Source organism: Cryptomeria japonica, chromosome 10 (assembly GCF_030272615.1).
Source record: "Cryptomeria japonica chromosome 10, Sugi_1.0, whole genome shotgun sequence".
Lineage (NCBI taxonomy): Eukaryota > Viridiplantae > Streptophyta > Pinopsida > Cupressales > Cupressaceae > Cryptomeria > Cryptomeria japonica.
In genome coordinates this window covers 36776595-36799637 of record NC_081414.1, presented here as the reverse complement: position 1 = coordinate 36799637, position 23043 = coordinate 36776595, and the positions used below count along the sequence as shown (strand labels likewise).

The following is a 23043-nucleotide window of genomic DNA, read 5'->3' as shown; positions in this document are numbered from 1 at the left end:
GAGAAAATTAAGTTTGTGAAGTGCAAAATTTTAATTGTTTGTTTCAGATCTGATTTCTATTTCAGCATTGGAATTCAAATCTGTCTCTTTATTTTAAAAATTCAGTGGTTAAATAATAAAACTCTAATCTTTAAGATTATTCTATTTTTGACCTTTGACTGCAAATTTGACCAATCTAGACATCTGCAAATCAGCTATTTTTTTAGATTCTGCAATAATATCATAAAACCTATAATTCTTGAAACTTTAAAAAAAAAGTTGGTCGGACTGTGTGCACTTTCGCCTTAGTCCTCAACTTTTTCCCCAAAATTTCAGGAGATGGAATTGACTATATTTTTCTGCCCAAATCTAGAAAATCGATGTACTTTATCAATTTTAACACTCTCTAAGGTCAAATACCTTCAAAATTCATCAAATTCAAGTCTTCAATTAATTTTCATAACAAGGTCCTAATTTTAGATCTTCTTTTCCAACAAATTCAAATTTGACAATTAATAAATTGGATTTACTTTCTCTTTCGCATATGATTACATTGATTTTTGCATATATTTACTACAATCATGTGTCGCATAAGAGTTTCTTTCATAGAACTTGGTCATATTGTGTTGTTAGGGTTTCCAATTTCTTTTATTTTCAAATTAATCTCAAGCCTTTCATGTATCATTTTTGCTGTATTATGGTAATGTTGTTAACAAAATGCATTTCATATGTTAATCACTTTAAATCTTTTGTAGACCCTAAACTTAGATATCCTAACCGTTGTACCTCTCCTAGGGTATCTTGTCTAGATGAGATGAGAACTCATGCTTTAACCAATGATCTTTCTTAAAAAAAACAAGCATTGAAAAGTATTATGGACTCATATTCTTCTCATACACATACCCTTGAGCAAGGGGGGAAAAATCAAAACATCAACATTCTTACATCTTTAGATCCTTCTTATTCTCCTAAGACCTATATTCAACATCAAAGTATATGTAGGGAGGATGATGTTATTCATTTTATTCATGACCTTTCCCCTCACATAGAAATAACTAAAAAATAAGCTTTTAGATGATGAAGATGTTCCTCCCCAATCTTCCAAAAAGGATAAGCTTGATAAGGAAAAGAGATTGTCATTTCACATGTTACTCCTTCCTATACAAATCCTTTTCTTCCTCCTTGCACATCGTATTTCAAAGAAATCCATGATCTTGTTCCTCCATCTAGTCAATTGCAATATTCTTATAGTCATGGCTTTCATATAATTACAAAACAAGGTTTTAAAGGACAAGGAATTGGGAAATTTGAGGATAGAATTCATGTCCCTATAAATCCTCCCACACAAACTACTACAAGAGGCCTAGGAAATGGTACCCCTCTTTCTATGGATGAATTCCTTAAGCTCCAAAACTTTAAAAACCATCTTCAAAGACAACAAATCAAAAGAGCCCATAAGAATGCTTCTTCTTCAAATCGTCCTTTTTGTTCATTTCACCACACCCATGATCACAATGCTAATGATTGCCCTGATTTTCAAAAATCTATTCAAGATGGCATAGATAGTGTCAATATTACAATTGTGGATAATGAAACTTCTTCTCGTAACAAACCCTCTCCTTTATGTCAAGATGATATTTACCATCCTGGCAAATTAGCTGCAAGAATCTATTGGAGATTGAAATATGACAATAACATTTCCTTTTTCCTACAAAATAAAAACAAAAATCTTAAGCAAATGAAAGGTATTGAATATTGCATTTTTCATTATTCATATTCACATTCTCTTGGAAAATGTTATGCATTTAATAAATTTGTTCAACTGCAATATGATCTTGCAGAAATTTGTCTCACAATAGATCTACTTGTATTTCTTGGTAAAAACATAGTGCCTTAGCACTTCTTTTCCCTTCATGTTTCTCTACACCCTATGACATAACTAGCCCATTTAATGAGAGCTCTTTATCATTTGTGGTGGTATTATTTCAATTTTACATACTTTGGGGCAGCAACATGAGGTCCATTTTCCTTCTTCTTTCTATACACTTCTCTTTGTCTTTGTGCATTATTTATTATTAGATCTCCTTTCTTGCATTGGGTTATTCTTATGTGAGCAGGTAATTGCTCTTTGGTTTTCCATTTTTCTTAGAAAGGAGTTTCTTTAAAAAGTAATGCACATCTTCTCTTTGTTTCAATCTCTTGGAAAACATATCTTTTCTATGGTTGCCATTATTCTCAAGAATGATATGCCTCTTTGCATGGAATGATCTCTCGAGAAGTGCATATTCCTTCCTTTAGAGAATTTGTTCCATTAGGAAGGCATATCACTTGAAAATAAGCACCATTAGAAAATGTTTACCCCTTTTCCCCTTGTACTTCTTACTTGGGGGGAAAGTATTTTCACTCCTATCCCTTTCTTTCTATCTTGTGTATCACTATTTCCTTTAGGGGCTGCATTTTTCATATATGATTATCATTTCTATATGCTTAATCGCCCTTGGGGAATATCTGATACTTTTTCTTCCTTTTGAAGATTACCACTTCTTTAGATGTATATTTTACATATACTAATGTCTTTTCTTGCATGCATTCATGAAAGTACATTGTGCATTTGATCATGTTAATGTATCTCTAGCAGATGGTGTAAGTTATTCTCATTGTCCCTACACTTGGGGCGCAATGATCTCTCTCTCTCTCTCTCTCTCTCTCTCTCTCTCTCTCTCTCTCTCTCTCTTCTCTAGGGATCCACTTTTCCCCATTTTTTGGATGGTGTGAGTTATATTACTTGATGTGATTCCTTGTGTGAAATTGTTGGTAGTTTGTTCAAAAGTTCTCCCTTATACAAGAGATGTAGATCCTTGACTACAACCTCTTTCACACATGGTAATGTACATCTATGATAAATTCACCCATTCCTCTTGGGGCTAGAAGTGAGTCATCCATCATCAAGAATCCCTTTCACCTAGGAATAGGAGGGATGATTGCATTCTTGCTCTACAAGATGTTATATTTGTCTAAGACAACTCCTCTTGGAGGAAGATGTCTTCTAAACAAAGATCTCTTCTCCTCCAAGGATCACCTTTACACTTACATCAAGATATCTCTTTTCAACTACCCTATCCTTGCTTGAAGAGTATTCACTCTCTTGCTTGGATTTATGACATTATTGCATTGCAGATATCTTCTTTGTGATGAAGCTAGGTATCCTTGCTCTACTTTCCTTAAGATATCAACATTAACCTATGTTGACATCTTAAGGGGGGGCACCCACACTGCTCCTCTATACTATACTTTTCCTATGCACTTCATAGTGGGACATTCTATTGAAATGTGGCGACTTATCGGCAAAGTACTGTACACTCAACACATATTCTTGCCGTGGTCCAGGGCCGGGCCAGGCCCCGGGTAGGGGTTCGAGGGCGGTAGCCCCCGAGGAAAGTGGGGGTTTGGGGACAGGAGCCCCCGAGAAATTTTTTTTTGTCATTTTTTGTTGTTGATGAAAACCGACATTGTAATAAGACCCTAAAAAGGCCGACTTTGTTTGTTGCCCTAAAACCACATGTTATAAGCGGCTCGGATGCTTAAGGCATTGTAAGGTTGATGTACTATTTTTGCTAGATAATAAGAAAGATTGGACGACTATGTATGCTGGACGTAACCCATTCTAGGTGAACCACGTTAAATCTCTATGTTATCCGTGTCCTGTTTTATTTCTTTATCTTTTGTATTTAAATCTGCATATAATTGTTAGTTCATATTTGCTTCGGACCTGCTTGAAACCCTAACAATTGGTATCAGAGTGAGGTTTTCTGTAAATTGGTAGGACTTTCTGATTTGAGTGGGAGCAAATGGAGGATTCCAAATTCAAGGTCGAAAAGTTTAATAGCCAGAATTATCAGTTATGGAAAATGCAAATGGAGGATTACCTATATCAAAAAGATTTGTGGTGTCTGTTGGAAGGAAAGGCAAAGAAAGCGACCACAATGTCAGATGAAGAGTGGGAAATTTTAGATAGAAAGGTACTGGGATCCATTCGATTGTGCCTTGCACCGTCTGTAGCATTCAATATAACAGAAGAAAAAACGACTATAGATTTGATAGCGACATTGGCTAAGTTGTATGAGAAACCCTCGGCTCCGAATAAGGTATTTCTTATGAAGCGTTTGTTTAATTTGAAAATGAGTGAGGGAGGATTTGTAGCGGAGCACTTAAATGAATTTAATACAATTACCAGTCAATTGTCTTCAGTAAAAATTACATTTGCAGAAGAGGTTAGGGCTCTCTTGGTTTTATGTTCTTTGCTAGAAAGCTGGAATAGCTTGGTTATGGTTGTAAGTAACTCTATCTCTGGTAAAAATACTTTGCTATTTGATGATATTGTTGGTGTTATCCTAAGTGAGGAAATGCGAAGGAAAAGCACAGGTGAGACTTCAACATCATCAAGTAGTGTTTTGAATGTGGAGAATAGAGGAAGATCAAAGGAAAGAGGAAAAGGCCCTTGGAATGAGAAGTCATGAGGGAAGTCAAAGAAAGGACGCTCTCAATCTAGAGGAAAGAAAGATTGTTGGTACTACGGAAAGCTTGGTCATCTAAAGAAAGACTTTTGGTCTCGAAAAAATAAAGAAGGAGACAAAAATGAAAATGACAGTAAGGAAGCTAATATTCCAAGTAATACTTTACAAGATGCTTTAATCTTATGTTTGGATAATGTTAATGATTCCTGGGTAATAGATTCTGGGGCTTCATTTCATGCTACACCCCATAGAAAATATTTTCTAGATTATGTTCAAGGTGATTTTGGACAGGTATATTTGGGTGATGATGAGCCCTGTCAAATTGTTGGAAAAGGAAACATAAAGATCAAGTTGTAGAATGGAAATGACTGGTTTTTGCAGGAGGTAAGACATGTTCCTAATTTAAGAAGAAATTTAATTTCTACAGGGCAACTAGGTAGTGAAGATTGCATAGTTATATTCTCAGATAGTATCTGGAAGGTCACTAAAGGATCATTAGTAGTAGCTAAAGGTGCGAAGGTAGGCACATTATATCTGTGTACTGGTAACACTTACTCTACCTTAGCTGCTACAGATAAAGTTACTGCAGGGACAACAACAATAGATGTTGCAAGAACAAATTCGACAATGTGGCACCATATGCTTGGGCAAATGAGTGAGAAAGGGATGAAAATCCTTCACTCCAAAAATCTATTGCCAGGACTAAAGAAGATTGATCTACAGATCTGTGAAAACTATGTTTATGGCAAACAAAAAAGAGTCAGATTTCTCAAGGTTGGTAAAGAGAAGAAGAGTGAGAAGTTAGAGCTTGTACATTTAGATGTATAGGGACCGGCTTAGGTATCATCTCTTGGTGGATCTTGTTATTATGTTATTTTTATTGATGACTCAACCAGAAAAACATAGGTATATTTCCTAAAACAAAAATCAGATGTTTTTGAAACTTTTAAGAATGGAAAGCTTTGGTTGAGAATGAGACAGGAAAAAAAGTTGAAGTGTCTCAGATCGGATAATGGAGGCGAGTATTGCAGCAAAGCATTTGAAGATTATTGCTCCTTAAATGGGATTCAAAAGCAAAAGACAGTTCCAGGAACTCCACAGGAAAATGGTGTGTCAAAGAGAATGAATAGGACTATCATGGAACGCGCGAGGAGCATGAGATTGCATGCTGGATTGCCCTTACATTTTTGGGCAGATGTTGTACATACTGCTGTCTATTTGATAAATAGAGGACCTTCAACCCCTTTGGATGGTGGTATTCTAGAGGAGGCATGGACTGGTAAAAAGGTAAATTATTCTTTTCTGAAAACTTTTGGTTCTGAAGCTTTTGTCCATATTGATAAAGAAAACAGAACCAAGCTTGATGCTAAATCTCAGAAATGTACCTTCATTGGATATGGGATAGATGAATATGGCTATCAGTTATGGGATTTTAAAAATAAGAAAATAATTAGAAGTAGAGATGTTATATTCAATGAGAAGGTGATGTATAAAGAACAGATGTAGGAAAAGAAGCATGAACAGGACAAACAAGAATATATGGTGTTGGATGAGATTCCTGAAAATGAAATGCCACAGGTACCTGATGCTCAACAACAACAGATTGTCCCACAAACTCCTGCAAGTGTTAGACATTCTACGAGGTCAAGTAGACCCCCTGAAATATTTTCCCCTTCTTTGTATTCTATATTATTAACTGATTCTGGTGAACCAGAAGAATATGAAGAAGCAATGCAGGTGGATGCCAAACAACAATGGGAGCTAGGCATGAAAGAGGAGATGGACTCCTTGATGAAAAATAAGACTTGGGACTTAGTCCCTTTACCTGCAGAAAAAAGAACCTTGCCTAAGAAATGGGTTTATCGGCTGGAGGAGGAGGAAGGAGGTCAGAAAAGATATAAGGCCAGACTTGTGGTAAGAGGTTTTGCATAGAAAAAAGGTATAGATTATGATGAAATATTTTCTCTAGTTGTAAAAATGACTTCAATTAGAACTGTACTTAGTCTTGTGGCTACAAATGATTTACATCTCAAACAATTAGATGTCAAAACAGCTTTTCTCCATGGAGATTTGGAGGAGGAAATTTACATGTTGCAACCACAGGAATATGAGGTGAAAGGTAAGGAGAACTTGGTGTGCAGGTTGAAGAAAAGTTTGTATGGCCTAAAGCAAGCACCCTGACAATGCTATTTAAACAGAAATTAGCAAGGTCATTTGCTATGAAGGATTTGGGTGTAGCTAAGCAAATTCTGGGTATGAGGATTACACTGGATAGGAAAAATATAACCTTGAATTTGTCCCAAAGTGAGTATATAAAGAAGGTGTTGAAAAGATTTAACATGCAGGATGCAAAAGCAGTTAGTACACCTTTGGCTAGTCATTTCAAATTGACTAAGGAGATGTGCCCAAAGGCACAGGAAGAGGTAAAGAAAATGTCTAACATCCCGTATTCATCAGCTATTGGCAGTCTGATGTATGCAATGGTATGCACAAGGCCAAATATTGCACATGCAGTGGGAGTTGTGAGTAGGTTTATGAGTAATCCGAGTATGGAACATTGGAATGCTGTGAAATGGATTCTTCGGTATTTGAAAGGAACTACTATGAAGGCATTCTGTTTCAAAGGATCTAATGCTACTCTGAGCAGATTTGTTGACTCTGATCTAGCAGATGATATTGATTCACGGAGGAGTACTACAGGGTATGTTTTTACTATAGGGGGAATTGCAGTCAGTTGGATTTCTAGGTTGCAAAAGGTTGTTGCACTTTCAACCACTGAAGCTAAGTATGTTGCTGCTACAAAAGCCAGCAAGGAGATGATTTGGTTACAATGTTTTCTGGAGGAATTGGGTCAGACACAAGAGGATCGCCCATTGTATACTGATAGCCAGAGTGTCATTCATCATGCAAAGAACTCTGCTTTTCATTTAAGGATAAAGCACATTCATCTCAGGTACCACTTCATCCGGACTGTTTTGGAGGAGGGTCAGTTACGGCTTGAGAAGATTCACACAAGTGAGAATCCTGTCGATATGTTCATGAAGGCAGTTCCATAGGAGAAGCTGATTTCTTCATCAGTTTCTGTTGGTCTTCTTGATTGATAATTGTGGAATTTATACCAGTCGAGTCCTAATGTTTTTTTCAGCGGATGTTGCATGTACAATGGTGTCGTATACTCTCAGTCTCCAAGTGGGAGATTGTTCGGTGTGGAGCTTGATCAATCTCCAAGTGTGAGATTGTTGAAATGTGGTGACTAATCAACAAAGTACTGTACACTCAACACATATCCTTGCCAGGGTCCGGGACCGGGCCAAGCCCTGGGCAGGGGTTCGAGGGCAGCAACCCCCGAGGAAAGCGGGGGTTCGGGGGCGAGAACCCTCGAGAAATTTTTTTTTTGCCATTTTTTGTTGTTGATGAAAACCAACATTGTAATAAAACCCTAAAAAGGCCGACTTTGTTTGTTGCCCGAAAAATGCATGTTATAAGCGGCTGGGATGCTTAAGGCATTGTAAGGTTGATGTACTATTTTTACTAGATAATAAGAAAGATTGGACGATTGTGTATGGTGGACGTAACCCATTCTGGGTGAACCACGTTAAATCTTTGTGTTATATGTGTCCTATTTTATTTCTTTATCTTTTGTATTTAAATATGCATATAATTGTTAGTTCATATTTGCCTCAGATTTGCTTGAAACCCTAACACATTCTTGGAACCAAAGGGAAGCCCCTTATATAAAGATGTCATCACTTTCGTCTTGTACATTAGGTCATTCTCGGAACCAGAGCACAGACTCTTAGAGCGAGATAACGCTACTTTTTCCTCGTACAGTGGGTCATTCTTGGAACCAGAGCACAAACTCTTAGAGTGAGATGTCTTCACTTCTTCTTTTCTTGTATAGTGGGTCATTCTCGAAACTAGAGCATATAATCTTAGAGTGAGATGACGCCACTTTTCTCCTATGCAGGGTGATTATTCTCAGAACCAGAGCATAGACTCTTAGAGAGAGATATCACACCTTTATTGACACTTGTATTATACATTCCATAACAGGTTGTACCGTACTTAGGTATAGACTCCTATGAGGTGCTTTGAACCTCACTTTCACACACGTGCTTGAGGTTGGATGGAACTAACAATGTTCTCACTCTCCCTTACATGGATCATCCAGATAGACTCTGGGGGCTAGATTTCCATGTCCTTCTCTCCATGGATCACCTAGTTTAGGGTCAAGATGTCCATGGTTTCTCTCTTGTTTTCCTTTCTTCTCATGGATCACCAAAGTGTGTATTCATATCCTCTCTCTCCTTCTTCTCATGAACCCATAGTTTTTCTATTCATTGTTCGTGGATGATGTCATATTTTCTATTTTATGTGATCGATTGTGTTTATGTAATGGCATTGGTCTTTGTGTCATGATTAGTTGTTGAGACATTTGAGTATCGAGGTCTCTTCGGCTAGTTGGTTTGTCATCTTGTGTCTTTTTTTTTTCTCATGTGTCTGTTGCGCTTTGCTTTTGTTTTGTGTGCTCTTGAATATATTTTAGTGAGTTAAGTTCCTAGGATTGGGGGCTTTTGTTCCTCAATATTAGTGACTTCTTATACTCTTTGTGGTATTGCTCTGCATCTCTCATCTTCATCTCTATTTCTTCTACTTTTCCGGCAGTATTGGCGTAAGTCGTACTCCTGCTAAAGTGGGGGTAAATGTACTATCATAAAATTGCGACCCTAGCAATTTTCACCATATTTGAGGTCCTCACCTTGGCAACGACATTGTCATTCCTAACCAAGCCCTGTTTCCTGCATTTTCACCCTTGAAACCCTCCTTGTATAGGCTTTGTCTTTGCCTTAGACCCTGTCTAGGCCCCAAAATAGGGCAGGACAGGGGCATGGTTCCCCTGTCCCCACTCCTTAGGGTGGCCCTAAGATGGGTCATCTTGGTCCCCTATGCATAATTTGACCTTCGGGGTTTGTACTCCTCTTTGTCAGCCTTCGCTGAATGAAAATTAATCCTCTAGGCATGTATAAAAGGGAGTTGGTTTTCTGCTTTGCAAAGGAGGGAAGAAGGAAAACATACATGAGATACACTATAGGTGAAGTTCAAGATAGGCAACCTCCATCATCATTATCAAGAATTCAAGCATTCAAGTCTTCTTCATTCATCCATTGGAGCAATATTATATTTATTTACAAGCATGTGTGCATGTTAGGGTTGTGTCATGTTACATGCCATTTCATGCAACACCTGTGATTACATTCAAGAAGTAGAGCAATCATCATAGACAAATTGCAGATCTATAAAGTATACAATTTCATTATTTACATTTCAGCATTTGCAATTACTTTCTTTCAACGTTGATTCCTCAACCGGGGTTTGACTAAGCCAAACCCCTATCCACATCCTTTCTCCCCTTCTTTTCTGTGTGTAGGTTGCAGGTGCACAACTGTATTTTCAGATTCAGACTCCACTTACAGAGGCAGAATTACCCTTTTCGTTTCATGGATTTTTCGAAGGACCATGTACACTTTCGCCAAGGTCCCGATGACTTTTCTCCAAATTTACACGTCAGATTCTTATCAATCTAATTAGCTCAGATCCGAAGTTATAGCACGATCCCAAATCAGTAGCTCCTCATTTCACTCATTTCTTCTCTTTGTTCCACACAATCAACAAGTCAACTTTCCTATTTACAAAAGAGGGCAAACACACTTCAACCCTTGCAATCCACTTGGAATTCACATCCTTGCCTCCCTTGGATTTGGGTCTAGTGGATTCAAGCACCTCTTTTGAATGTAAAGTTTCCCCTGAGTGAAAATCATCCTAGTGACTTCCTTTCTATCTCCTAGGTGGGGAGTCACTAGGGTTCAATTTTCCACTTTAGAGTATCTTGCAATCACTTATTTAGACTAGCACAAGGTTTTAAATTTTTTTACATTCTTTTGGAAATGGTCTATAGGTATAAAAATGGCATGTAAATACTAATATAAAATTAATGAATAAAATTCCTATGACAAATTTTAAAAATTAACAATAATTAAAAACCTATGATGTGGATATAAAATGATAACTAGGTGCTACATGGGAGATGATAAAAGGCTATTAAGAAAAAGAAAACTAGCAAATTAGGTATGCACAAATATGTGACTAAGATTAGAAGGTGAGACAAATAATTTGGTGTAAAAATGATAAATTAAAAATAATTATTAAAGAATTAATAATAATGGATCTCTAGAAATGCTCAGAATGATCAAGGGGAAAAGAGAAGAGTCTAAAACAAATGGAAAGTTACTAACACAAAATCAATAAAAGAAATAAAAATGACTAGTAAGACAACTATTATGTTTTGTATTTTTATGTAATAAAAGCTCAAATGAAATTTAGGATATATATGACTTCAATGGAGCTAAGGTAAGCTAAGGGATGAAGTGAATGTGATCTAATAAAAACCCTTTAATTGAAACTAATATGGAAACACTTTGACCCAAATATGTAGATTGAAATACCATGAGAACATTTTTATTTGTATTTTTATGTAAATGTCAAATTAGAATGTATGCAATAGGGTCCTAGAACTAAAATGATGTTTTTGATTGAATTTGGGTTTTAGATAGGGCCTGAACTGTAAAACTACAATGATTTTATGAGAGGTTGATGGATGAGAATTGATATGAAATTCTTTTGCATTTGCTAAGAGGTTGGGCATGTAGTTTAAGAACTTAAACAAAATAAAAATAGTTGTTAAACAGATTAGACTCTCTATATTATATATAACATAACTTGCACAATTCTTACTCCATTCATTTATTACCATCTAATTTTTAGTAGAAGTTGAGAAATTTTTTCAAGTTTATTATAAATTTTATAATTTGGGCTTGAAAATCTCTCTATGATGTGCACTTTGCTTGATTTATATGTTTTCAACTTTTGATTTGATGAAATTTTTTGAACAAATTGTAGATAATTATAAGATATAAGTATCAAATCATAATCATAATCAATGAACATATTTCTTTATTTATATGAAGGCAAGAATAAGATTTTTCAACTATTTAATTAATAGGATTGTAGATAATAGAATTACTCGATATTTTAAATTAAAAACTAATATATTTGTATTAACAAAAATATATAAATCTATGTAACTAAGTAAATCCAATTACTTTGCACAAATTAATAAGAAGTTAAAAAATTATGAAGACAATAGAATTACTCAATATTTTAATTTAAAAAAACTAATATATTTGCATTAACAAAAATGATATAAATCTATGTAACAAAGTAAATCCAATTACTTTATATAAGTTAATAAGAAGTTAAAAAGTTATGAAGACAATAGAATTACTCAATATTTTAAATTAAAAACTAATATATTTACATTAACTAAAATAATATAAATGCAAATTTGTGTAACAAAGTAAATCAAATTAGAAACACTACTCATCATGAGTGGGAAGAGCGGAGGGGGGTGGAAGGGGTGGGGGCTAGAGATTTTCTAGATTTCTACCATTGGAGTAGGGGTTTCCTCAGGGTGCAGCGCTAGGGACGGAGAGGATGGAGTTTGTTTAGAGGAAGTTGTTGCTCTCAATGTCCCTTTTTTGCCTTATGATGTGGATTCTTCTTTGGACGAAGATGGTTGGTTCTTTCCCTTAGCTTTTCCACCTACTACTCCGATGGAGTTGGTGTTCCTTCCTATAGAGGTGGATTGGATTGTGGTGGAAAAGTCTAGGGTTTGGGTTACTTTGCGGCATCCTTCCTCGTTCTTTATGGTTGTCAAGTTGAAAGAGTCTCCTATTGAGGTGAATACATCCTTTGTGGGAAGAGATGGTTGCTCCTATTCTGAGGCTTTGTTGATGGGCAATGACTGCTCTAGAGTTGGGCTGCATATGGTTCGACTTCTCCTTCAATTGGATCTTTTCTTTTCTCCCCCTATTGAGGTGGGGGTTGATTCTTTGGAGGTGGAGATAATTTTCATTTGTAAGGGGCATGTTTCTTTTGTGTGGACCCTTTGTGCTCTCCTTGTTTGTTCCTTGGTAAGGGTTTCTTCTACTCCTCTTGCCCGTTCTCATGGACCTCTTCTTGAGGTGGTTTTCTCTCCTATGGAGGTGGAGAGACTGCATGGGTTTTGGGTTGAGAGTGGGCTATCTGGGCAGCCAATTTTCTCTCCTTCTTATCATATTGAGGTGGCCCTCTCTCCTTTTGAGGTGGAGAGATGGTGCGAGGGAGTTTCTAGGCTACTGTTGTTTGTGTTGCTAGTTGAGGGAGCCTGTCAAAACCCTCATGAAATTCTTCGTAGAAGGTTTTGGGTGCCTTGTGAAAACCCTATGTCCTAGAATGTGCCTTTAGGACGAGCTGCTATTATCTGGGCCTTGACTGGTTGTGAGAACCCTATAAAACACACTCTTGCAAGTTATGGGAGCCTTGCAAAACCCACTCTCAAGGTTGAAGGATCCTAGATAAACCCTTTTTTTTTTGTTCCTCTCAGGGACAAGCTGGATGCTAGTAGTTTTCAAGGGCCTAGTTTGGCTAGTGATTGTTTTTTGTTAGGTTCAGGCTTTGTTGTTTTTTGTGGCTTGGAGTTTCTGTTACATGTTATGGGAGCCTCGGAAAACCCTTCTTGTTAGCAGAGGGTGCTTGTTAAAACCCCCAGTCACTATTTCTTGAGGTCTATTGTTTGCTGACTTAGACCCTTTGCTTTAGCCAACCTGGTTTGTAATGTTTTACACTTTATGTTGGGCTAGTGTTTGGTTGGTTGTGGCTGCACTGTTTTTCTATTTATGTTTTTTGCAGCCTTTAGGTTTTGGGATCTAGACACCCGTAAGTCGAGAAGGTTTTAGGTCCTTTCTAAAACCCGTTGTTCACTGCAGGTAATCTAGTCCATTATTCGATGGCAGCTCTAAAATTGTATGAGTTTCAGAACCCCTTCAAAACCTATTTTATCCTAATAAAAAACAAAGTAAATCGAATTACATTACAAGAATTTTTATGAAATAAAAAAAGTTACGAAGGCAATAGTATCTCCGGAATGAGAAAATAATCTAAATCTGTGTAACAAAGTAAATGGAATTATTTTATAGGGATACAATAAAAGTTATGAAGAGAATACCATCAGCCGAAACCAATAATATGAACTGGGAAAATAACTTAATAAAAAATATCATATATTTCGCTAAGACACCATGGTAGAAACTTTTATTACTATCCCGTGACGGCACTATTTTCACTTCATGAAATCGGAGATACCACGGAGAGCTTCAATTGAGCCTGGCTCCTCCATTTTCATGAAAAAGAAGCCGTGGTCTTCTTCGTCATACACATGCACACGAATTTGTTTCCCACGTTTCTGGAGAAACTCACAATATTGCAACTGTCGATCGCTCAGTATCTCACGCCCTGCAATCACAAAAAGCATGGGTGGAATGTCAGCAGCAGAGACAGCGGCTTCTTCTATTAGCGGATTGGAGAAGGGGTGATCTTTGTTGCTTCCCACAGGAAACACAAGTCTCCACAGGACGTCCGACTGCTCCAAACTGAACACTGATGTGCTCTCTTTCTCTGACGACGTGCGCTCTTCACCTCCAAAGTATGGATACACCAAAATCAGTCCCTTGATTTCGATCTCTGCCTTTGCCCCCGCCGCCCACAAGCCCACATGGTGCGCAATATTCCCTCCTGCGCTATCGCCCGCTAGAAAAACCCTAGAAAAGTCGGCATGGGAGCGCAACCACGGATCTACCGATTCCGCCACCACGGCCTGTAGTTGGAGCCATTGAAGCGCTGCGATGGAATCCTGGTAGCCACAAGGAAGGCAGTGCTCGGGAGCCAACCTGTAATCAACTAAAACAATCAGGGTGCCCAGCGTGGCCACCCACATCTGGCACGCGCGATGCACGACGGGCGTTGCAGGGCTAAAGATGCAAAACTCGCCGCCATGGTAGTACAATAGGATGGGCTCTTTGCTCATCATTTCAAGGGGAAAGTAGAGGCGTGCCCACAATCCAATTTCCTCATCCATCACGACGTCTTTGTATTCTAGATGCTTAAAATTAAAAGTATCGGGCTCTGGAAGGATGGAGGAGAAAGCTGAATCATCTCCTCTAACAACTGATCCGTCACTGTAGAGCTTTATTACGCCGCCGAAATCTTCGATAACTTGAGCTTCAATCTTCTCCAACATTTCTGCTTTCCTCCACTCACGACTTGGCTCCTATGCTTAAAGACGTTCACCCAGATACTATATTCAGCTCGCACTTTGGTCTTGCCAATCCTACCTATATATTAATTTGAAATCATTATTACCGAACAGCTGTGTGGAAGGGAGGTTCAGAGACGCATGGAAAATGACGGAATTGTAGAAATAAATTTCGAGGACATGTTTTGAAAAATATATTTGTGGTGAATTTGAATTGTGTTAGAAGATTCGCTCTTGAATGGCAGGTAATTGATACTTTGTGGCTTATCTCTGACTGGACCTTCACATCTCATTAATGTCCTCTGAATTCCTTGGCCTTGTGTTCCGATTCCAGACGGAACACCATCGGTCGCTAGTGAGTTGTAATTTTGACGTCACATATACTTAAAAGACTATTAAAATTATAACAAGTAGTATAAATATATAAATATTCAAGTTATATTAGAATAAACACACAAATGGATACATAGCTAATAAGAATAACCTCATGTCCCCACTGCTTATTTTTTTAAGGAGTGAAAGTGTTCCCATGAAATTTTTTAATTAGAGGGAAAGGAAAATTTGGAATCTTTTCCTAGTTTTGTGGAGTACTACTCCTTAATAATAAAAAATAAGATAAAAAAAAAGGAGGGGCTAGAAGCTGAAAAAAAATGAAACATAACTTCACCAAAAAAATTTCCTTTCCTTTTTATTTGCCTTAAATTTTCCTTTTAAATTTTATATATAAAAAATATTATTAAAAATTTCATTTAAAAGTGTCATTTAAGAGGGCTACTTAAAAATAAACACAAATTTTTTTTATGCATGGGGTCACCAGCTCCACAAATTGTTGCACAAAAAGTGCAGCCGCATGGGGACGTGCCCTAAAAGTCGTAAATTAAAGTCATACATTGGATACTTCAAAATTATCATGTTCCATGACATCACTCCTTAGCTAAGATGAAATTAATTCATAAAGCTAGTAATGCATTCTAATAATAAAACTTAAAACAATGTTATCATCAATTCTGAAATTTTATTTCTATCATAATAAACACAAGTAATTACATGAATCATATCAGTAGTGGTTATAGCTAACTTCATGCACTCACAGATTCTAAAAGATACATTAGATTTTGATGATTTTTTTTGTTGTTGTCTCCGTATGCGACTCAACTACTTATAGCTAACATTATGGCTTCTGGGTAGTAATGGCGCATGTTGTGGGATCAGTTATGCACACAATGGTAAAAAAGTACACATTTCAAAGTGTCACCTAATACCTACTTAAAGATGTTTCAATAGCTATCCACTCAAAAATGCTAATACTTGTAGACAAATGTCCCAGTAGTTTTGCACAAATGTCCCAATAGTGGTGCACAAATATCCTCATAGTGGTACACAAATGGGTCAATTATGGATCAAAAAAGCTAAAAAGTGGTCGACTATTGGTACATATGAAACTTATTAATGAGCTTTTCATTATCAATTTTTGGGCTCCTTTAAGATTACTAATTGGGGGGTTGTGTGCAGAAGGAGTGATTTGTTATTGGAACATGATCAACTACAGGTATTCTTCCCTTAGTCATCTATCAAATTTCTATTAATACAAACTAAGTAATTAATATGAAAAAGAGCAAATATGGTTGACCACTACTATAAATTGTTCTTTGATAAATTGATTAAATCTATGATCTTCATTATAATTATTTTTCTTCATACACATATTTTTTGGTCTTCTCTTCTAAAGTAACTTCTGTCCTATGAATGGACAATAAAGGTTCAAATATATTCTAAAAAGTACAACAATCACAATCATGACTATATTTTATCATTTTATTTATTTATTTTGAATGACTAATAGCAACTAGGGGCTACACCCATATATTAATATAAAAAAGAGTGTTACATATGTCCATTGCATCAACTGAAAACTAGCATATACCAAAAACTACCCCACTAGATACCACCATTTGAAACAACACAAACCATATTACCACACAACAATAGAATACTTCCCCAAAAAATTCTCTTAAGACCAAAATGGAGATCCAAAAACAAGACTAACAATCTACTAGACATGAATAGTATACTATCTATAAGTTTAACATCACAGAAAGGAAACTAGGACAAAGTAAATTACCAAAAATCATTTATCCACTAGGCCACACTTTTGAGACACCACCCTATATTTCACAAGGAAATTTTCTCCACAATCAACATGTGTAGCAACTTCTGCCTCTTCCAAAATTTCCATCCCAAAGCATTTCTTCCTCTTTGATATCCAAACCGAAATCCTCATCCTCCTTCCCATCGCTCACCAAGCCTCTGACAAGCATATAGTTTTGCATCTATCCCTCTCTATCATCGGTAAGCATTCCCAACATCTTTTTAAGAAATGTGATATTACGTGTAACTATTTCTTTCTCTTGAGGGAGAAGAGAGAGCTCTACAGAGTTGATCATGGGAATCTTTTCAACCTCTCTACCCCGAAACTGAAGAACATAGTAATCTTTAGGAAGCAAGACACTTTTTTCTAGGTTGAAATTCTCTCAAACATTTTTGAGCTCACCCAAGTAGCATTTTCTTACCAAATTTTGATACAAAGACCTTGCCATCTCCTTATATTCTCCCATATCCAACAAAGTTGCTAGAAACATTGCAAATACATCAATATTTATCCTACCCCTATGGTTAATCCTCAGGAATTTGTCTCCAATAATAACCTTTACAACATGTACTACCAATCCATGATGCAAAAATCTCACATGGTATCAGAGCCATTGGGGCTTCATTGATTGGTTTTGGGAGACATCTAGGAAGGCTTCTAATTTTGGATATGAGGTGCTTATCTTTTTGGAAGCGTCCTAGAGCATTTTTGACCTCACCATTATGTCCAGGAGTCCCTTTCCATTAAAATAGAGTATAAACTCGTCCATATTTGGTGATAGTCAAATTTTGGGTGTTGGAGGAAAATATTTATCCTATACGGCTAGTACGGTACGATTTTGTTAAAAAAATAAAATTATTTCATTATTCTACGATTTTTTTTATTTCATTATTTATTATATCGTAGAATAATTTTTTTAGGGGCATTGAAAAACTTTATTGTATAAATTTTATTTTATATTGGGGTGGGGGGTACGTTTACCCCACCCCCTGTACCTTGTACCCTGCAAGGACCCACCATATTCTTAGAAGATACAAAAGACAACAAAATCTAGCTAATAATTATACAAGGCTATTAAGAAAAAAGAACTAGCAAATTAGCTATGCACAAATATGTGACTAAGATAGGAAGGTGAGACAAATAATTTGGTGTAAAAATGATAAATTAAAAAAAAAATTAAATAATTAATAATAATGGATTTCTAGAAATGCTTTAAATGATCAAGGATAAAAGAGAAGAGAAAACAAATGGAAAACCACTAACAAAAAATGAATAAAAAAAAAAAAAATGAATAGTAAAACAAGTATTATGCTTTGTATTTTTATGTAATAAAAGCTAAAAGATGAAATATAGGAGATATATAAGTTCAATAGAGCTAAGGTAAGCTAAGGGATGAAATGAATGTGATCTAATAAAAACCCTCCACTTGCAACTAATATGGAAACATTTTGACACAAATATGTATATTAAAATACAATGACAACATTTTTATTTGTATTTTGATGTAAATGCCAAATTAGAATGTGGGCTATGGGGTCCTAGAACTAAAATGATGTTTTTTTAATTAAATTTGGGTTTTTGATAGGGCCCAAACCATAAAACTACAATGATGCTATGAGAGGATGATGGATGGGAAATGCTAAGGATTGTATTTGCATTTGCTAAGAGGTTGGACATGTAGTTGAAAAACTTAGACTAAATAAAAATAAAAGATATAAACAATCATCAGATACTTCCCACTTTTCATAGGCACATAATTCAAGTTATCGGACTTCTGCATAGCTAATATTGACTCATATACATAATTAGTTGCTTTCCTTCTACATACTATGAATATCCATAAAAAATTCAAATGACAAGTTTTTTCCTTAATTTATCAACCAACACATTCGTGCCAAAATTAACATTAACCTTTATATATAATTTGATAAATTGACAATTATCATTTTAAAAAATAATGATATCTTCTATCTAGCATATACTATTTATTTTTTAAAAATATTATAAAAATTATATCAATAAATACTTTTTCAAAATGCTTACATATGAAAAATTACATTATGAAAGAATGGGTCTTAAACACTTCGCTTAGACAAAATTGAAATGTTCTCTCTTCATATTGAATCCACTACTGAAAAATCATTCCATTAATTCCTAACCCTAATTCAACTCGCCATAACGGAACAGCTGTATGGAAGCAACGTTCAGAGATGGATTGAAAATGACGGAATCGTAGAGTTTATTAGTGCAAAAATATATTTGTGGTCAATTTATGTAAACTATTAAAGTTAGCTTTTTCAACAAGATAAGATCAAGTTAAATGTGGAGAATATATATTGTACATCTTTTGTCAATTACAGATTCATATGATTTAAATTTAATTTTGTAAGAATTAATCAATATAAAGAATATGACTTGCATTATTGAATGTTCAAATTATTATTTTAGTTTAAATAATGAATGGAAGTCTATCATTAGCTTATTTATAGATGATATATTTTCTTAATTTTGACTTTTTCAAACTTAATTTTCTGGCATTCCATTTTATTTCTAATATTTCCTAAGAATTGATTTAGATCCACTTACCAACTTGGGTGTTCCATTTTGATTTCATTATCTCAATTCAAGGATGTCTTCTTATGTGTTCTAAAAAATATCATAAATTGATCAAAAAGTGTAATTCCATTGTACATCTATTTTTTATGTAAATTATTAATTTAGTTTAAATAATCAATAGAAGTATTTAACTAAAAAATAAGTTTGACAAGAATAAGATTGTTCAAGCATAGTCTTATAGTATCATTGCTTACAATTGTATCGGTTTTAGCTTGTTTACAACTTATTTGCAATATAATTTTAATAAAAAAAATGAAAAAATAGTTGTTAAAGAGATTAGACTCTCTACACTGTATATATCTTGCACAATCCTTTCTCCATTTATTGATTACCATCTAATATTTTGTAGAAGTTGACAATTTTTTTCAAGTTTAATATAAATCTTATGATTTGAGCTTAAAATCTCTTTATGATGCTCACTTTGCTTAGTTTAAATGTTTTCAACTTCAATTTGATATTATTTTTTTAACAAATTGTAGATAATTACAAGATGTATGTATTAAATCAGAATCATAATCAATGAACATTTTTCTTCATCTATATGAAGACAAGAATAAGATTCTTCAACTATCTAATTAATAAGATTGAAGATAATAAAATACTCTATACTTTAAATTAAAAATTAATATATTTGCATTAACAATTTAATAATATAAATTGGTGTAACAAAGTAAATCCAATTACTTTATACAAGTTAATAAGAAGTTAAAAAGTGATGAAGACAATAGAGTTACTCAATATATTAATTTAAAAACTAATATATTTACATTAACAAAAATAATATAAAACTGTGTAACAAAGTAAATCCAATTATTTTATACAGATTAATAAAAAGTTAAAAAGTTAAGAAGACAATAGAAATATTCAATATTTTAAATTAAAAACTAATATATTTACATTATCAAAAAATAAAATAAAACTGTGTAACAAAGTAAATCCAATTATTTTATACAGATTAATAAAAGGTGAAAAAGTTAAGAAGACAATAGAAATATTCAATATTTTAAATTAAAAACAAATATATTTCATTATCAAAAAATATTATAAAACTGTGAAATAAAGTAAATCCAATTATTTTATACAGATTAATAAAAAGCTAAAAAATTAAGAAGACAATAGAAATATTCAATATTTTAAATTAAAAACTAATATATTTACATTATCAAAAAATAATATAAAACTGTGTAATAAAGTAAATCCAATTATTTTATACAGATTAATAAAAAGTTAAAAAGTTAAGAAGACAATAGAAATATTCAATATTTTAAATTAAAAACTAATATATTTACATTATCAAAAAATAATATAAAACTGTATAACAAAGTAAATTCAATTATTTTATACAGATTAATAAAAAGTCAAAAAGTTAAGAAAACAATAGAAATATTCAATATTTTAAATTAAAAACTAATATATTTACATTATCAAAAGATAATATAAATTTAAATCTGTGTAACAAAGTAAATCGAATTACTTTATAACAATCCTTATAAAAAGTTAAAATGTTATGAAGGCAATAGTATCTGTAAAAATCAATAATATGAACTGAGAAAATAATCTAAAACTGTATAACAAAGTAAATGGAATTATTCTATAACGATTCTTATAAGAAATTACATAGTTATGAAGACAGCATGGTAGAAACTTTTATTAGTGTCCCGTGACGGCACTGTTTTCACTTCATGAAATCGGAGATAACACGGAGAGCTTCAACTGAGGCTTGTCCCTCCATTTTCGTGAAAAAGAAGCCGTGGTCTTCTTCGTCATACACATGCACACGAATTTGTTTCCCACGTTTCTTGAGAAACTCACAGTATTGCAACTGTCGATCGCTCAGTATATCGCGCCCTGCAATCACAAAAAGCATGGGAGAAATGTCAGGGGCAGAGATAGCGGCTTCTTCTATTAGCGGATTGGAGAAGGGGTGATCTCTGTTGCTTCCCACAGGCAACGCAAGTCTCCACAGGACGTCCGACTGCTCCAAACTCAACCCTGATGAGCTCTCCTTCTCCGATGACGTGCGCTCTTCGCCTCCGAAGTATGGATACACCAAAATTAGTCCCTTGATTTCGATCTCTGCCTTTGCGCCCGCCGCCCACAAGCCCACATGGTGCGCAATATTCCCTCCTGCGCTATCGCCCACCAGAAAAACCCTAGGAAAGTCGGCGTGGGAGCGCAACCATGGATCTGCTGATTCCGCCGCCACGGCCTGCTGTTGGAGCCATTGCAGCGCTGCGATGGAATCCTGGTAGCCACAAGGAAGGCGGTGCTCGGGAGCCAACCTGTAATCCACTGAAACAATCAGGGCGCCCAGCGTGGCCGCCCACATCTGGCACAAACGATGCACGACGGGCGTTGCAGGGCTAAAGACGCAAAACCCGCCGCCATGGTAGTACAATAGGATGGGCGCTTTGCTCGTCGTTTCAGGTGGCAAGTAGAGGCGTGCCCACAATCCAATTTCCTCGCCCATCACGACGTCTTTGTACTCTACATGCTTAAAATTAAAAGTATCGGGCTCTGGAAAGATGGAGGAGAAAGCTGAATCGTCTCCTCTAACAACTGATCCGTCACTGTAGAGCTTTATTTCGCCGCCGAAATCTTCGATAACTTGAGCTTCACTCTTCTCCGACATTTCTGCTCTGCTCCACTCACGACATTTCTGCCCTGATATTATATTCGACTCGCACGTTGGTCATGCCAATGCTGAATATCGCCCTTGCGAGAAATATTAATTTAGAATCGTTATAACCGAACAGCTGTGTGGAAAGGAGGTTCAGAGAACGTGGAAAATGACGAAATCGTTGAAATAGATTTCGAGGATATGTTTTGAAAAGTATATTTGTGGTTGATTTGAATTATATGGAGATTTTATATGAGGAAAAATCCACCCTTTCGCAATCAATGATGTAAAAATCAGGAAATTGTGTTAGATGGTTCGCCCTTGAATGGCAGGTAATTGATCTTTTTTGGCTTATGTCTGACTTGACCTTCACATCTCAATAATGTCCTCTGAATTCCTTGGCCTTGTGTGCCGATTCCAGACGGAACTAATTTTTTATTGTTAACTATATATAGATATTCAACAAATATTAGAATAAACACGCAAGTTGAATACTTTAAAATTATCAAGTTGCATGACATCACTTCTTAGCTAACATGAAATTAATTCATGAAGTTTAAAACAATATAGTCATGGACTTTTGAAATTTTATTTTTACTTGTAAGAAACACAAGCAATTAGTCATCTATCAAATTTGTATTAGTAAAAACAAGGAAAAATACTAATATTTTCTGAGAATTACTATAAATTATTCTTCGATAAATTGATTAAATTTATGACGTTCATTATATTTAATTTTTCTTCATACAAATATTTTTTGTTCTCCTATTCTAAAGTAACTTCTCTGTCATATGAATGGATAAGAAAGGTACAAACATATTCTAAAAAGTACACAATCACAATCCTGACTATATTTAATTATGTTATTCTACATATTATTTTTCATTAATTAATAGAACCTAGGGATACACCAATATGTTAATATCAAAAGGAGTGTTACATATGTCCATTGCATCAACTAAAAACCAAACTATAC

At 35.0% G+C, this 23043-nt stretch overlaps 2 protein-coding genes across 2 annotated transcripts; both read right to left on the bottom strand.

The window, feature by feature from the left end:
* Positions 1–13710: 13710 nt before the first annotated feature.
* LOC131858757 (probable carboxylesterase 15) lies at positions 13711–14713 on the bottom strand. Its single transcript, XM_059212204.1, has one exon. The coding sequence runs from the start codon at positions 14665–14667 to the stop codon at positions 13711–13713; it is 957 nt and encodes a 318-aa protein (XP_059068187.1). The 5' UTR covers positions 14668–14713.
* Positions 14714–20988: 6275 nt separating this feature from the next.
* Positions 20989–22169, bottom strand: LOC131859394 (probable carboxylesterase 15). The gene has a single exon (XM_059213074.1). The coding sequence runs from the start codon at positions 22077–22079 to the stop codon at positions 21123–21125; it is 957 nt and encodes a 318-aa protein (XP_059069057.1). The 5' UTR covers positions 22080–22169; the 3' UTR covers positions 20989–21122.
* Positions 22170–23043: the final 874 nt, after the last annotated feature.

Bases quoted from the DNA above. Each gene is read 5' to 3' on its own strand.
- LOC131858757 (XM_059212204.1), bottom strand. From the start codon at position 14,667: ATGTTGGAGAAGATTGAAGCTCAAGTTATCGAAGATTTCGGCGGCGTA.
- LOC131859394 (XM_059213074.1), bottom strand. From the start codon at position 22,079: ATGTCGGAGAAGAGTGAAGCTCAAGTTATCGAAGATTTCGGCGGCGAA.